The sequence below is a fragment of the Nyctereutes procyonoides genome, unplaced genomic scaffold (assembly GCF_905146905.1).
Source record: "Nyctereutes procyonoides isolate TBG_1078 unplaced genomic scaffold, NYPRO_anot_genome, whole genome shotgun sequence".
NCBI classification, from domain to species: Eukaryota; Metazoa; Chordata; class Mammalia; order Carnivora; family Canidae; genus Nyctereutes; species Nyctereutes procyonoides.
The window spans coordinates 56,797,324-56,815,120 of NW_026575049.1; the positions used below are offsets into that span (position 1 = coordinate 56,797,324).

Genomic DNA, 17,797 nt, shown 5'->3' on the forward strand with positions numbered 1-17,797 from the left:
CTATTCATGTGTCTTTTTATGTCTCCCTAACTGTGGAACCTAAATGCATGACTGTCCTTCATTTTGCCTCTGCCCCTTTCCTCATTCTACTGACATGTGTCTGTTCAAGTCCTACCATCCTTTAAGATCAAACCGAAAGTTTCTAGGGAGAAATAACCTGTCCTTGTTCTGTATCCCTTAGCCCATGGTTGTCATTGCTCTTGCGCTGACCTGTCAGAGTTCATGTGCTACAGCAGTGATTTGTGTTATTGCCCTTCTCATACATAAGCTGCTTGGCCAGCAGAGCCCATCTCTCTGCTCCCCACTGCACATTTTATAGTGCTGCAAACACAGGAGCTACTCCAAAAATGTGAAGAAATGAATGAGAATTTTGCCTAATACATTTTGTCTTGCCTTTCACTACTACTACTAGAACTTCACATTGTAAACCATGTTTGGGTGAAAATTACCTCTCTTTATTTTTTGACCTATAGTAATACAGAGCAGTTGGGGGGGGATTTTTTTGTGACACGCATCGCACATCTTCACATACTGCAAACTACAGCACAAATCCAGGCGTGGAGCCTGCTTCTCCCTCTGCCTGTGTCTCTGCCCCTCCCTCCCTCCCTCCCTCCCTCCCTCCCTCTCCTCTCTCTCTCTCTCTCTCTCTCTCTCTCTCTCTCACTGTGACTATCATAAATAAATAAAAAAAATTTAAAACAAACAAAAAACAAATCCAAATTGTTATATCATTATTAGAAGTTATTTAATACTTTCTGTGGTTATTGAGCTAGTAAAACTCCAGGCTAAAGAGTCCCTACTCCATGCTGGCAGGCATGTGAGGTCGAGAAGCCATGAGTACTGAGGGAAAGAGAACAGTTCAGCATGCCACCTGCCAATGGGAAGCCTGAATTACACAGCTAGTAACAGTAAATACAAAGTAAAGTCCTAAACTTCCAGAAGTTTGATGGACCTACAGTTTTATAATAGGAATGTTGTATGTCCTTGATAAAATGGTAAAATCTAAAAGGAAACCATAATTTGAGTTCAAACATGTTTCTCTTCCAAAGATATGAATGAATTTTTTCTGCTTTTTTTCATTCTTCTACTCCTCAATAGCTAAACTGCCCTTTTCGTAAAATTAATTGTGCTAGCCATTACATATGTATATACTTAATATAAAAACTATACTAATATGTTCTACAAAAGTAGTAAGATACCCATTAACAAAAATAAATAAAACACTAAAACAGAAACGTGTATTAAAGATGGAGAATTGAATAGATTCATATTTTTGGCAACATTAAAAACTGACCCTCTAACTCCAGATAATTTGGCACCATATAATAAAAGCTATAACTCAAAATGACAAGTATGTGGATTATGTGTATTTCATACATATTTATATATCAAGTTTAGTGAAAGAGAAAAAATAGAACTCGCAATAGCATCTCTTCACTGATTTCCACTGAAAATGTGTATATGTGTATTAACATATAAGCAGAGTGGCAGGAAATTTAGAATAATATAGAAGTAGAATTGAATAATCATTAGAATATTTTCAATGTAGAATTAATTTCTTGGTTTTTAAAGTAAGATACATCAAAAGATCTAAAGTCTGTTACTTAACATTACCTTTAGGAAAGGGATTAGAGGAATGTTGGTCAAAGACATTGAATAGAGATCAGTTCTAGTGATAAGCTGGTACCTAGTAACTTGCCCTCTGCATTTCCGAGAAGTCCTCTCTCCTCTTTCCTTTGTAGAAGGAGAGATTAAGTGCATTTAGAAATCTTCGCCTTGTAAGGCAGCTCCTCACATCAGTTGCCCAGGGAGAGAAACCAGATGCCTTAGAAAGAAGTGGAGAAACTGATCCTGTCACTGCTTCTAATTCCCATTTTGGGCAAATAAATATTAAGTTATGAAATATTTTCTGCATAAAAAGGATATTTCCATTTCAACAATACCTTCTCTATTGACCAGATAACAGTGACTGGGGAGGAGCCACGTTTGTTCAGCAAACATGTTATTTTTTGATTGTGGAAAATTACATTTGTCTCAGAGTTCAAGTACAATGATGATACATAAATGGCAGAAAGGAAGCTAATTGATAGTTTTAGAAAGCACTGCTGTTAAGGACTATTCAGGAAGACCTTCGACTAGTATCTCTTGTGTTTGATCCATCACTGTGAATGTGTAACCCATACATGAGGTAAATTATGGTGGTTTTTTTTTTTTTTTATCTTTGTGCTCTCTCTGGCACCTTCTGAAGGTGTGAGCATAGGTCTCTTTGAGTTAAGTTATATTGATAGTACTTTGTGTCATAATGATAAAACAGAAAGCCCTGTATCGCATGATAGATCAAGAATGGAGATCCAGAAAGTTTGGTGGCATGGTGAGGGTAAACAGCAAATGATGGCAGATCCTGAGCTAGAACCCAGGTCTCCTGGCCTCGGTGCAGTGAGAAGGCCACCAAGCGTGGGGTTTTGAGCTGGCAAAAGCTATACCAGGAGCCCTCTCCCCTAAGTCGTCTTGCCTACTCCTGCCTCTGCCCTCTACCAGAGCCAGGGCAGGGTGAACTTGTACCATGAAAGTCATGGCTGAAGTGCTCAGTGTCACTGCCTTGACCCAAAGGCAAGTATGTCCAGCTGCCCTGCCCCCACTTGCCAGTATAAAGGTGGAAGAGGCATAGTGGTGAATAGTGGCTGCCACATGAACAGAACAGCTCTTGGTAAAAAGAGAGCCTTGTCCTAGAACAGCCCTGAACCACACATTTATGTGAATAGGAACGGAAACAAATATTCCTTTTTCTTTTTTTGAAAAGTGGTAGAAAAGTGAGTAGCTTAAGGTAAAATGCCCAGAGAGATTACTTAGATTTCCCTACTGAACCACAAAAACAGGGCACCAACATTGGCCATTATCTACCCAGTGGCACCATCTGTGTGCCTCAGGACCCCGTATCCATCCATCTCTTATAAGCCAGCTCATTTGGGGAGGTGGTGTGGAGATCTGATAGTAGTACATTTGTCTCTTATTAGGAAAAGAAATTGTCATGGAAATACAAAGCAGGCAAATGATGTGAAAGCTAGACAACAAATAAGCAATCATACATGGGGATTTAGATTATTCTTGCCATTGTTCCAAAGCAAATGAAAAGACATTTTTAATGAAAAGCATTTCTTACTACATAAACCATAACTCTACGTAAACAAAAGGAATGAATTTATCTCACTTAATTGAGCAACTCTTTAGCTTTGTTAATTTATTACCACCGTCTAGGGAAGATGGAGCCATCTTTGATTTTGTGCTTACAGGACAAAAGGTGCTTCCACATGAATAGAAAACCACATTAGGAACAGAAAGTTCCAGCAACGTTAATTTTTTTAGCTTAGTATCCTACTCATATTTTTAAAAATCTTCACTGAATAGTACTGATTTCCACAAGGGCACCTCTAAGACTAACTGGATTTCAATGTGTTCAGTTCTGAAAATCTATGCATTTTTTATGAGCCCCGAATGCAGGCACCAACTTGTAATTGAGTAGAAATTTACTCTTTCTACTGTGCCCTTTACTGTTGACATTATGTGCCTTAGAATTATTTCTGGACTATGTCACAAAATATCCATAATTAATATATACTGTGCCTGGAAAGATTTAAAAGGACATTACCTTGACTCTAAAAATATGGCTGGAAAAAAAAACAAACTCCAACTGGTCAAGGAACAATGGATTTTCAAAGCTAAGGCCAATCTCTTTGGGGGCAGGTGGGGGAAGGTAAAAACTGGGGGGAAAAAAAAAGGTAGCCAATTATATTTCCAGACCATGTGCTTTGCAGAAATAGCCTACACCTGCAGAATTTAAGAAAAGGTCACTGTCCTAAAAGAGAGGTATGGTTGTTAGGCGCGACTGGATTTGTACTGTTTCTTCATTTCCCCTCATAGTCACGAATTGGGGCAGAAAGGTATATAACCATGAAGACAAGCTGGTAGGGCCTTGCAGAAATGCTAATAAAAAGACCCCCCCCCCCCCCGCCAAAGAAAAACACTTTAATTTACCCTGAGACCTTCTCAAGAGACACAGAACTTGAACCATCATTTTAAATGTGTGGACGCTTGTCTTCTAAGGACATATTAATATAGCTACACTGGTTATAAAAGAAAAATGTAGACTCAATAAATGGGAAAAAGAGACCTTGAATATTAGTGCCATGTTTTTGAAAGAAATGATAATTAGAACAAAGTTTGTAGAGCTAGATAATACAGCACATTGTGTTTACCTTCGTATCACCCATCCACACATTCTTGTCTTCTTTTTTTTAGATTTATTTATTTTAAAGAGAGTGTGTACAAGTGCAGGGAGGAGCAGAGGGAGAGGAGAGAAGCAGACTCTGTGGGGCTGGATCCCAGGACTCTGTAATCGTGACCTGAGCCTAACCAAGAGTCAGAGGCTTAACCCACTGAACCGCCAGGGTACCCCCATACACACATTCTATCTTTATCTCCCTTGTCCTCCTCAGCATCGCCAGTATCCTTAGTGTTCACTGGAAACTAGCTTAGTAGGAGGATCACAAAGGAAATGTGATATGATTACTGTAAGCTTAACAGAGCTTGTAATCTGAAAAGGGAGTGAGGAAACTCTGATAAATAAGTAAAATCACTGCAATACAGAGCCATACTAATACAGAAGCAGAGCCAGGCTACCCCAAGAAGTATAGAAAGAGTAATGTTGGTAATGAGTAGGAAGCCATTATCAATTCCCTCTCCCAAACATTTAGAGAGAGGCCTAAACAAATTAAAGCCTGATAACGATTAAGCCTAAGGACATACTCACTGTGACTGAAAAGACACATTTGTTTATAGTTATCACTCGGTGATCCTTTAGCTTTAGCGCTCTTGGAAGGCATAAATGTCTCGTCTGGTACTGAGCCTAAGAGTTTGCAAGGGTTAATGTAACTCTCACATCCTTGTCTCATACTCAGTAGGAGTCCAGGATTGAGAGGAGGATTTGTTCCTTAAGCCAGGCTCTTCTTTCTCTGATTCTGCTCCTGCCCCTTCCTTCCTACCAAGAAGGAAGCTTGGTAGCTTGAGGAGACAGTTTGGCACACGTAAGGGCACTCACAGGTTGGGCATTGGTTAGCATTTGGGGAGGGTTGCCAGATTTAGCAAATAAGAGATGCAGGAAGCCAACTAAGTTTTTAGTGCAAATATGTTCCTTGCAATGTAAATATAAATACCTAATTTTAAATAATTATGTATTTTGCACCTACTTATACTAAGAAGTTATCCATTATCTGAAATTCCAGTTTAATTAGACTTCCTTCCTGGCCACTCTTATGTGGTATCTACCCCAGACCTGCCTTTGAAAACACCAGTTAAGATCCTGAGTGGATGAGAAACAGTTTATCTTGTGTTTCTTTGCCCTCACACTGTGGGTCCTCTGTCATCCAGGAAGACACCTACTAAACTGATAGTGAGTCTGGCCACCCATCTCCCAGTCAGCATGGAGCTAGGGTGAAATAGCTGGCCCCAGGCCTTCTTTCTGTGAATCTGGCTTGTGAGGAGGAAGGGAAAGACTTACTGACTATATAGCTTTCCTTGGTCTTGAAGGGAAAAAGCATATTAACTATTTTGATTTTCAATTTAATTACATTGACAATGTATTTTAAGGTTTTTTTTTTTTCGGAAAACAACCCAAGTGTCTACATTATAGTAGTCATTGATGATATTATAAATAATACTTCATACTAAGGGAAAAGGTCTACCATATTACAAATGAAAAAAGATCAGATAATAGCATCTCCATTATCATCCTGGTTTTGTTTTTTAAAATAAGCACATTTGTGTGGAGAAACGGGATAAACTCCAAAGGTAGGCCTAAAAACTGGGAAGATTTTTAAATTTCCTTTATATTTTCCAAATGTCCTATAATAAGCATACTACATTTGAAATGGAGAAACCAAGGGTTTAAGATTTTTTAATTATAATATCTTTTGAAAGACTTTTTGAAATTAAATTTAGTTTCTATAATGCTCTTATCTCGGAGGTTTAAATAGAACTTGGTTTTTTAAAGCTGGAAATAGAATGAATCACAAAGCCAAATGGCTCTTTGAGTAAATGTCATGAGATTTGTTTGTCATAAAATACACAGTGTTTTTGTGACGTACCTGAGAGGCTTCCCGCAGTTCCATGTATCAGACTGGAATGTTAGGTCATTGGTTTAATTCGTCAACCAGTTATGATGCATTAAGCTCAACTAATTACTAATTATGCATTTCATGCAGTGAGCTCTCTCTAGTATATGATACTTCTAATGTTTTGTAGCCTAAATAATATTCTTAAGACCCATTTCATATTTGTCTTTACAGTACATGAAATGTTTTGGTTTTTCATTGGAGAAATGAGTCATTTGCCATTTGTGTTGTTTTCATACAGCTGATGGAAAATGTCTGGTGTCGGTTGGTTTAGACGATTTTCACAGTATTGTGTTTTGGGACTGGAAAAAGGGAGAAAAGATAGCCACCACAAGGTAAGGCGGTGCTGGGGTCATGCAGCATCCTGCTGATGCTCTCACTTCAGTAAAGGTCAATGGTTTTCATTTTCTGGTGAGATTTCATCCTCAAACTCAGATGGAATTCACATGGAAAGCTTAACACCTATGTGAAGACATACTGCAATATTTCATGGCTAATATTTGTTTCGGGGACCTGGAAAATTCTGAAACCCTTTCCATAGAGTTACTCATCACTTCACTTTTCATAATATATGCATTGTCTTTATCAAAGCTTTCTCCAGGAGCAGAAGAGTAGCTTTTCTCAGCCGTGGGCCTCGCCCCTTGTTTTTCGACTGTCTTGCATCTGGTAAAGGAGTGTCAATGTCACTCGAGTCAGAAGTACCATTTGTCATGAGGCCGTGGCATGCAGGAAAGGAGGCCCCATCGTGTGCATCTGCCACTCGCTTTCAAAGCAGACAAATTGTTTCCCTAATCTCCCCATCTTATAAATAGACTTTCCAAGACCGACTGCTGTTTATAGACCACCTGTCCTCCCTTACCCCAGCCTCCCTCCATGCTGAATCAGCCCTAAGTCTGAACACCGCTTTCTACTCCTACTTACATTGGGCTTAGCTGTTTGCCCGGCCGTGGTCAGAGGTCAACATAGTTGGCAGCCAAGGCCCAGTGATACAATTTGTTGCCCAAGAAAGGTTATCAGCTTACCTCTCCACTAGTTCTTCTCTGCATGATCTAACTTCCTTTCTGTCTTGCGGTATAAAGTCATTTTTAAGTTAATGGCTTTGAATCTCAATATTCTCTTTGTAAATTAACATTTCCCTTCACAGTATTAAATAGGAAGGATGTTATTTTGGCAATTGGATTTAGTAAATGAAAATCTATAAATTGCTGGGGCCTAGAGCAGGAGGAGATGGACCCTTGAGGACTCCTGCTGACCATCTTAGGAGATTTTCTCCTACAGAAGATTTTCTCGTAAGTGCTATTGAGACGAAATTCCTGGCAGCAAATGACAGCTCATAAATCTGCCTGCCCAACTGGGCTTTCTTGGTCCCTTTCTAGTATTCCTCACTGTTATATCATTCTCTGCCAATACTCAGATTCAGCTCTTAATTAGAACTTGCTCTCCATTTAGACTAATATACCAAATTTTAGTTTAATATTTCTGATAACATACCAACTCCATTGCAGATTATTTCAGGCAAAGCCCATGTCTGCACTTCAAAAGCAACAGAAAAGCAATTTTCCTGCTAGAAAACCCTCTGTAACCCTCTGTGGCTCCCCTGTTGTATGCCAGAAACATTCACTGAAACAGAAGAAATACTTATTAATATTTTAGAGGTATATGTTTATATACGAGGTAGTGTTGCTTCTATTTAATTACTACAAAGTGACTTAACACCATTATGTTAGTAACACACTTTATTTTTGGAATTGCTCCTAAGCCTTATGTCACATTCCCCAAACAGGACACCTGCAAAATTGCCCTCCAAGAATATTTTTGCAATTGTAACATAAACCAGTGCTCTTTCCAAGAAGGAATGTTAAGGATTGCTAAAGTTCTTTGAAGACTACTAGGTTTTAAAATAATAAATAAGTAAATATTTACATAAACACCTGCTTACATAATAATGTTTATATAAATTTATATAAATATAAATGTACAAATAAATAAAAACTCTTTGATTGTAAGTCACATACTTGAGCAGATAGAAACTTTAAAAACTGGGGCATAGGGACGCCTGGCTGGCTCAGTCAGTAGAGCATGAGACTTTTTTTTTTTTTTAAGATTTTATTTAGTTATTCATGAGAGACACAGAGTGAGGCAGAGAGAGAGGCAGAGGGAGAAGCAGCCTCCATGCAAGGAGATTGATGCGGGACTTGATCCCAGGACTCCAGGATCATGCCCTGAGCCAAAGGCAGACACTCAACCACTGAGCCACCCAGGCGTCCTGAGCATGCTACTCTTGGGGGGTTGTGAGTCTGAGCCCCACGTTGGGTGTAGAGATTACATTTAAAAAGAAAAAAAACCTGGGACATGAAAGAAGTAACAAAAACAGATGATTCTTTACTAATGGTACCTTACTGGCTTCAAGGAGTCTTCATAGTTCCTGAGTGGGCTTAATTTGCCCTCAGAATGGTCAATTCTGTGACCCCTCACTTTGTACTTCTACTCAGTCATGCTTGTGTTGGGCACTAGCCAGGCTTATCAGTGAACCTCTTTCTGGCCACCTGCCCTGCTCTGGCCTGACGGTGTTCTACGATAATCCCCATCCCCCAGGACAGGAGAGTTGCCCATGGAGGGATGGGCAAATTAGAAGCCATGACGGTGTCACCAGCAGTGCTGCTGACACCCAGGGCTAAGGTGTGCCCCCTGCATGACACTGCATTCTCAAAAGCCACCTCTAGGGACACCTGTGGCTCAGTGGTTGAGCATCTGCCATTGGCTCAGGTCATGATCCCAGGGTCCTGGGTTCAAGTCCTGCAATCAGGCTCCTTGCAGGGAGCCTGCTTCTCCCTCTGCCTGTGTCTCTGCCTCTTTCAGTGTGTCTCTCATGAATGAATAAATAAATTAAAAAAAAACACCTCTAGTTGTGAAAATGTTTAACTGAAGCTCCTTTTTTATCAGCTCAGGGACGTTAGAGAAATTTAGGATTGGCATGTAGAGATCTTCTTACAAGATTTCTCTGAGACTTAATCCCATCTCTGAACAATTCTTCTGCCTCTTGGCTAATTTCAATGAAAGATTTCAGTCACCTCCATTACAAATGAATTTTTTCACTTTTTTCCCCTTTTGAAAGTCATTCAGATTTTAGTGTATTATAAAAGTAAACCATTTAATAACTGAAGCCAATCTCGTATGGGCAGTAGTTGAATCGCCTAATATTATTGTCCCTCAGAGAAGAATAATGACCTAATCAAGTGCTTCTATGTCCCTTTATCTGCATTTCTGATGCATTAGTAACAGGACTGTGGGGGACAGTGACCAATTATTCTTGACATGCTTCATCTCAGAGGTTTGAACAGTAGGCAAAAGGTACAGTTATCAAGGTACCTAACAAGAATACTTGCACAGTCGGTGTGACATAATTGTGCTACTGGAAGCTTAGGGACAAAATGTAGGCCCAGAAAGAGGAGGCATGTAGAAGTGCAGATTGTGTATTTCCATGTTGCAGCTAGCGAAATGATAAGGTCTCCCGCATACCAAACTGGCACTTTTCTTTTCTCACTTTCCTTTATGAAAATGTGCAATCTCTTTTTAAAAATAACATTTATTACTCTTTTCTGTTTTCAAAATAATGTGTAATCATTAAAAGTTAGCACAAAAAAAAACTAAGAGAAAAATGAAAATCATCCATAATTCCACTACCCATGACCTAGCCAACAATTTAGCATACATTCTTTAGTACACATTGTTCTAGTATTTTTATTCATATGTAAGATCTTCCACATATGGCTCTGTAACTGGCTTATTTTTTTCCCTCACAAGTATGTCCTCTCACTTTACTTTTGCTATTACTTGGCTTATTCTGTATTATTATTTGATATTGTAAGCTGTTTTGTTTATTTTTTATGGGGAAATGTTATCCTTTTTTATTTTTTTAATTTTTATATAAATTCTAGTTAGTCAACGTATAGTGCAATATTGGTTTCAAGAATAAAATTAAGTGATTCGTCCCTTATATACAACAGCCAGTGCTCATCACAAGTGCCTATCACCCATTAAGCCCATCCCCTTACACCCTCCTTCCATCAGCTCTCAGTTTGTTTTGAGTCTCTTAATGGTTTGTTCCCTGCCTCCCCCTTTTTCCCCCTTCTGTATGTTCATCTGTTTTGTTTCTTAAATTTCACATATGACTGAGATCATATATTTGTCTTTCTCTGACTTATTTCACTTAGTGCTCTCTAATTCCACGTGTTGCAAATGGCAAGCGTTCATTCTTTTTGATGGCTGAGTAATATTCCCTAGTATCTGTATGCCACATCTTCTTTATTCATTCATCAGCCAATGGACATTTGGGTTCTTTCTATAGTTTGGCTATTGTGAACATTGCTGCTATAAACATTGGGGTGCATGTATCCCTTCAAATCTGTACTTTTGTATTCTTTTGGTAAATACCTAGTAGTACAATTGCTGGATTTGTAGGGTAGCTCTATTTTTAACTTTTTGAGGAACCTCCATACTGTTTTCCATAGTGGCTGCACCAATTTGCATTCCCACCAAAAGTATAAGAGGGTTCCCATTTCTCTACATCCTTGCCAACACCTGCTGTTTCCTGTGTTGTTAATTTTAGCCATCATGACAGGTGTGAGGCGGTATCTATTGTGGTTTCAGTTTGTATTTCCCTGATGATGAGTGATGTTGAGCATCTTTTCATGTGTCTGTTAGCCATCTGGATGTCTTTGGAAAAATGTCTATTCTATTTCTTAACTAGATTACTTGTTTTTTGGATGTTGAGTTTGAGTTCACTATAGATTTTGAATACTAGCCTTTTATCAGATATGTCATTTTCAAAAATCTTCTCCCATTCTGTAGGTTGCCTTTTAGTTTTGTTGATTGTTTCCCTTGCTGTGCAGAGCTTTTTATCTTGATGAAGTCCCAAAAGTTCATTTTTGCTTTTGTTTCCCTTGCCTCCAGCAACATGTCTAGTAAGAAGTTGCTACAGCCGAGATCAAAGACATTGCTGCCTGCACTTTCCTCTAGGATTTTGATAATTTCTTGCCTCACATTTAGGTCATTCATCCATTTTGAATTTATTTCTTTGTTTATTTTTATTTTTTTAGATTTTAGTTATTTTTTTCATGAGAGACACAGAGGGAGAGGGAGAGGCAGAGACATAGGCAGAGGATAAAGCAGGCTCTCTGTGGGCAGCCCGATGTGGGATCCAATCCCAGGACCCTATGACCATCCTCTGAGCCCAAGGCAGATGTTCAACCACTGAGTCACCCAGGTGTTCCCATTTTGAATTTATTTTTGTGTATGGTGTGAGAAAATTATCCAGTTTCATTGTTCTGTGTGTTGTCCAGTTTTCCCAACACCACATGCTGAAGAGACTGTCTTTTTTCTATTGGATATTCTTTCCTCCTTTGTTGAAGATTAGTTGACCATGGGATGCCTGGCTGGCTCAATTGATTAAGCACCTGACTCTTGATTTTGGCTCAGGTCATGATCTCAGAATCATGAGATTGAGCCCTGCATTGAACTCTGTCAGCGCAGAGTCTGCTTGAGATTCTCTCTCTTCCTACCTGTCTGCCCTTCCCCCATGCTTGGGTGCCCCTTCTTTAAAAAAAAAAATACTGGTTGACCATATAGTTGTGGGTCCATTTCTGGGTTCTCTGTTCTGTTGATCTGTGTCTGTTTCTGTGCCAATAGCATATTGTCTTGATGATTACAGCTTTGCAATATAGCTTGAGGTCTGGAATTGTGATGCTTCTAGCTTTCCCTTTCTTTTTCACGTTTGCTTTGGCTATTCCGAGTCTTTTGTGGTTCCATACAAATTTTAGGATTCTTTGTTTTTTTTCTGCACTTTCTGCGAAAAATGCCAGTGGTATTTTGATAGGGATTGCATTAAATGTATACATTACTTTGGGTAGTATAGACATTTTCAATCACGTTTGTTCTTCCAATCCATGAGCATGGAATTTTTTCCCCATTTTTTGGTGTCCTCTTCGATTTCTTTTATCAGTATTTTTCAGAGTACAGATCATTTACTTCTTGAATTAGGATTATTCATAGGTATCTTATGGTTGTATATTGTAAGCTATTTTAAATCTTTTCTGGAGATGGGGTATAAATCAAACAGTCTTTCACCCTTCTAAGTTGTGGGCTACATCAGGAAAAAAAAAAAAAAGAACACAAATCACACACAGGACTAGGCCTCTAAGCAATGAAGGGTTCTGAATAGGACATTTGGAAGCCAACTCATCTGTGTGCAGCTGCCCTGGACTTCTGGAAGGAGCACATTCCTTCTCTCTCCCCCTGTGCTTGCCAATAGAGAGTACATGTGGCCCTATGTGGTCAATTACTTATGACTCTGGTGTGAGGAATCATTATTAAGATGGCAGAGGGTGGGGGAGACAATCTTCTGCATTCTTACTTTCTCCTTAGGACCTGAAACTCCTGTTTTATTTTTTTTTTACTGACACAGTTGTAGGCAACTACTCTAAAGATTTAATAAGTGTCTAAAGGAAAAATAGCTGACATATCCATGAATGTCCTTTATTTAGATGTTGCCATTAACTAACATTTACCTGCCATCATTCATCACCTTAGAACTTCAGCCACAACAGAAAACACCCTGGTGTTTTTATGACATCAAGAAATTAGATGAAAACTAAAAAATGTTCTCAAACCATTTTTCCAACTATCTAAATAAAACACAAAACAGTCCTTTTTTCTGTGTGGGAAATGTAATTTGTAATGATTTAGAATCTGTGGGGATTTTCCTCCAATCAAGAAATCTTCAGACACTCAATGTCTTTTATGGTTATCTTGTCTATTTCTCTTCTTGGTGTTAAACATATTTTCTCTTCTTTCATATCTAAACTTTTGTCTCTCTGTCCTAATTGTTCCTGATACTTCCAGTGATATATCTTGGCCCTAATGTCCACACATCACTTTGGATTTTCAAAGAAATGAAAGTTCAAACATCAATTTCTTCTCCTTTCCCTGCCTGTCACTCTAGGGCCCATGTAGTGGGCATAGAGATGCTCTGTCCTGTTCCTCTAACTTGTTATGGAAAGTTTCAAAGTTACACAGAAGTGGAGGAAATAGCATAATGGACTTCCTTTCACCCAGCTGCACCATCCTACAGATGGCACAAATTTTTCCCTCTTCCTTTGTTTCTTTTACTTCTTTACTAGAACATTTTAAAGAAAATTTGAGACATCACATCATTTGATCTGTATATACTCCATTAAGCACTTCTAACTTAAAAAACTTATTTAATTGAAGTATAGTTGATACGTTAGTCTTATGTACAAGATAGTCATTTGACATTTATATACTTTTTTTTTAAGATTTTATTTATTCATGAGAGACAGAGAGAGAGAGGGGCAGAGACACAGGCAGAGGGAGAAGCAGGCTCTATGCAGGGACCCCCGACGTGGGACTCGATCCCGGGGTTCCAGGATCAGGCCCTGGGCTGAAGGCGGCGCTAAACCGCTGAGCCACCTGGGCTGCCCTATATACTTTTTAAAATGCTTACTATAAATGTAGTTATCATCTGTCACCATCCAAAGTTGTTAAAATATTGACTGTATTCCCTTTTGTAATTTTCATCCATAATTTATTTATTTCATAACTCAAAGGCTATACTTCTTAATCCCCTTCAGCTATTTTGCCCATTCCCCAAGCCCCATCCCCTGTGAAACCTCCAGTTTGTTCTTTGTATTTATGAGTCTTTTTTATTTTATTTCATTTGTTCATTTGTTTTGCTTTTTAGATTCCACATGTCAATGAAATCTTATGGCATTTGTCATTCTTTGACTCAGTTCACTTAGCTTAATACTTTCTAGGTCCATCCACGTGTTGCAAATGCACAATTTCCTTCTTTTTAATGGCTGAGTAATATTTCTGTGTGTGTGTGTATGTGTGTGTGTACACACCGTATCTTCCTTGTCCATTCATCTAGGGATGAACACTTGGGTTGCTTCCATATCTTAGCTATTTGTAAGTTATGCTGAAATAAGCATATGGGTGCATAGATCTTTTGGAATTAGTGTTTTTGTTTTCTTTGAGTAAATACTTAGTCATGGAATTACTAGATCCTATAATATTTCTATTCTTAATTTTTTGAGGAACCTCCATACTGTTTTCCAGAGTGGTTGCACAAATTTGTGTTCCTACCAACAGTGCCCAAGAGTTCCTTTTTCTCCACATCCTCGCCAACACTTGTTTCTTATGTTTTTGGTGTAGCCATTCTGACTGGTGTCAGGTAATATCTCACTGTGGTTTTAATTTGCACTTTTCTGATGATGACTAATGTTCAACATCTTTTCATGTGTCTGTTTGCCATCTCTATGTCTTCTTTAGAAAAATGTCTATTCAGGTCTTACACCTATTTTTAATGGGGTTTTTTTATGGTGTTGAATTGTAGGAGTTCTTTATATATTTTGTATATAAACCCCTTATCATATGTATCATTTGCAAATATCTTCTCCCATTGACTAGGTTGCCTTTTTGTTTTGTGGATGGTTTCCTTTGCTGTCCAAAATTTTTTTATTTTAGTGTTCTGATAATTGATTTTGGCTTTTGTTTCTCTTGCCTGAGGAGACCCATCCATAAATATGTTGTTGAGGTCAGTGTCCAAGACACTGTTGCCCATGTTTTCTTTTGTGACTTTTATGGTTTCAGGTCTCACATTTTGGTCTTTAATCTATTTGCATTTACTTTTGTGTATGGTATATGAAGGCAGTCTTGTGTCATTCTTTTGCATGTAGCTCTCCAGTTTCCTCAGCACCATTTGTTGAAAAGGCTGTCTTTATCCGTTATAAATTCTTGCTTCCTTTGTTGTAAATTAATTGACCATATAGGCATGGATTTATTTCCTGGTTCCCTATACTGCTCCATTGATTTATATGTCTGTTTTTGTGCCAGTATTGATTTGTTTTGATTACTATACTTTGTAGTATATTTTGAAATCTGCTTTGTTCTTTTTAGATTTCCTTTGTCTATTCAAGGTCTTTGTGGTTCCATAGAAATTGTAGGGTTATTTGTTCTAATTCTTGAAAAATGCTATTAGTTTTTGATAGGAATTGCTCTAAATCTTTAGTGTGCTTTGGACATTCTTGTAAACCATGAGCATGGTATATCTTTCCATTTGTTTGTGTCATCTTCAGTTTCTTTCATCAATGTCTTATAGGTTTTAGAGTATAGGACTTTAACCTCCTTGGTTAAGTTTTTATAGGTAACTTATTGTTTTTGGTACAATTATAAATGGGATTGCTTTTCTTAATTTCTCTTTTTACTGCTTTGTTATTGGTGTATAGAAATTCAACAGATTTTTGTGTATTAATTTTATATCCTACAACTTTATTGAACTCATTTATTAGTTCTAATAGTAAGGCCATATATGAAAAACCCACAGCTAACATCATACTGAATGGTGAAAAACTGAAAGCATTTCCTCTAAGATCAGGAACAAGACAAGGATGTACACTCTTACCACTTTTATTCAACATAGTACTGGAAGTCCTAGCTGCAGCAATCAGACAAGAAAAAGAAATAAAAGGCATCCAAATTGGTAAGGAAAAAGTAAGACTGTCACTATTTGCATATGACATGATCTTATATAGAAAATCTTAAAGACTCCATCAAAGGTTCCTCTATGTCTTCTCGATGGCTTGATAGCTCATTTCTGTTTATCACTGAATGGTATTCTATTGTCTGGGTGTACCACTTTTTTTTTTTTTTTTTTTTTTACTTATTTGCCTGATGAAGGACATCTTGATTGCTTTCAAGTTTTGCCAATTAGAATTAAAGCTGCTATAAACATCTATGTGCAAATTTTCTGTTACATTTATGCCTTGTTTTTTTGTTTTTATAGAGTCATTTATTTCATTATAGTTTTCAGTTGGTTTTTGTAAATATTGAAGTTGTTGATAAGTTGTTGATTCTGCACTTAAGTTTGTAAGCTGTAGCTTGACTAAATTATATTGTTTGTAGTTGTTTTTACATTATTTTCTTTTGAATTTTCTAGATATATAATTGCATCATCTGCAAATAGAAATAGTTTTACCTCTTCCATTCCAACTCTTATGCCTTTAATCTTACCTAATTGCACTTGTTAATATGCTCAATACAAGGTTAAATGGCAGTGGTAATAATCTTGTACCTGACTTCACTGGGAATGACATTAAGTAAGAATCTGACTTTTGAATTCACACACACCAAAACAAATAATGAATAAGCTCCTGTTTCAGCACTTTCTGTTTCTAAAGGATAATGGCACACAACATCTGGAAAGCCAGCTTGACTGTCTATAATTGTTTTTGAATGAATCTGGGTTTTTCAATGAGAATCTGCAGGGAAATATAAGTGACTAAGAGATAAGTCTCCATTAATTCCTAATTTATTGATTGCTGATTGTTTTTTAATCGCAAGTATTAGATTTTTGTCAAATACCTTTTCAGTATCTGTGAAAATAACACAGTTTTTCTTATGAATACTAAAACAATGAATTATACCATTTGAATCCTTAATAATAACCACCCTTGCATTCAGTCATGAAGTATTTTTTAATGTGTTACTGGATTTTCTTTCTTAGAATTTTATTTAAGATATTAGTATACATGTTTATAGGATATACTGGTCAGTTATGTTCTTTTTGTTAATCACTTTTATTTACAAAATGAAAGTTATGTCCTAATATACTAGAGAAGACTATCAAATAGTCCATTAAATACAATAATATCTACTAAGTCCAGCAAATCCTTAGGTTCTAATGTGAACCTACTCCAAAACAGTATTTCCCTGGCAAAATGGAATACCAGGTCTAAAGCTTCAGATCTATAGTCAGTCGTCATTTTTATATTTGTCCTTCTACATCTTGGGCTATGAACTTAATTTTACCTTATGGAGACATTTTGATCCATTATAAGTATTTCATTAATTTGTTGAAAGCATAATTGAATAGACTTTGGTAGCAGTATGAGGGTAAGAAGAGATGGCCACATGCAAAGAAAAGTCTAAGCTCATGATTTTAATATAGACCTTATGTGTGTTTTAAATTATTTTCTAATTTACCTGTCCTGTTAGATGTATTTAGTGAAAGTTAGACCAAATGTATGCTTTTAATGAAATTGTGTCAAAGCTTCAGGACAACAAGATTTTTTTGTTTGTTTGTCTCTTACAGAGGACATAAAGATAAGATATTTGTTGTTAAGTGTAACCCACACCATGTTGACAAACTGGTTACAGTTGGGATGAAGCACATCAAATTCTGGCAACAAGCAGGTACTGTTGTTTGGATTTATCATTTATGTCGTTGAGCGCTTAAAAAAAAAAACAAAACCCAGCTGGGAAAAAAAAGCCCACCATCACTAACTAGCTGGTCTCTGCAGTTTAAAATTAAAATGTACCTAGCAGACATTCTCTTCCAAATTCACCTTGGGCTGCTTAATGTGTCTGAGTTGTAGAACTCAAAACACTCTGTATAATTCTATGTATGTTTATCAATTATCTAGAAAGCTCTGGGAAATGTTCTACTGTGAAAATAATTATTTTTATATTTAATCATCTGTTCTGAAAGCTGTAATTATGTTGGAACATTGAACAGGAAATAAAATAATCACTTTGGGTGAATAATATTTTCA

General features: G+C 37.3%; 1 protein-coding gene across 1 annotated transcript in view; it reads left to right on the forward strand.

Annotated features, from left to right (window-relative positions):
* The window catches only part of EML6 (EMAP like 6), a 265,284-nt gene that overhangs the window by 173,125 nt on the left and 74,362 nt on the right, over positions 1–17,797 (forward strand). Inside the window, exons 16-17 of the mRNA XM_055328998.1 lie at positions 6,409–6,502; positions 17,338–17,438. Of these exons, the coding sequence (XP_055184973.1) occupies positions 6,409–6,502; positions 17,338–17,438 (195 nt within the window). The remainder of the gene's footprint in view (positions 1–6,408; positions 6,503–17,337; positions 17,439–17,797) is intronic.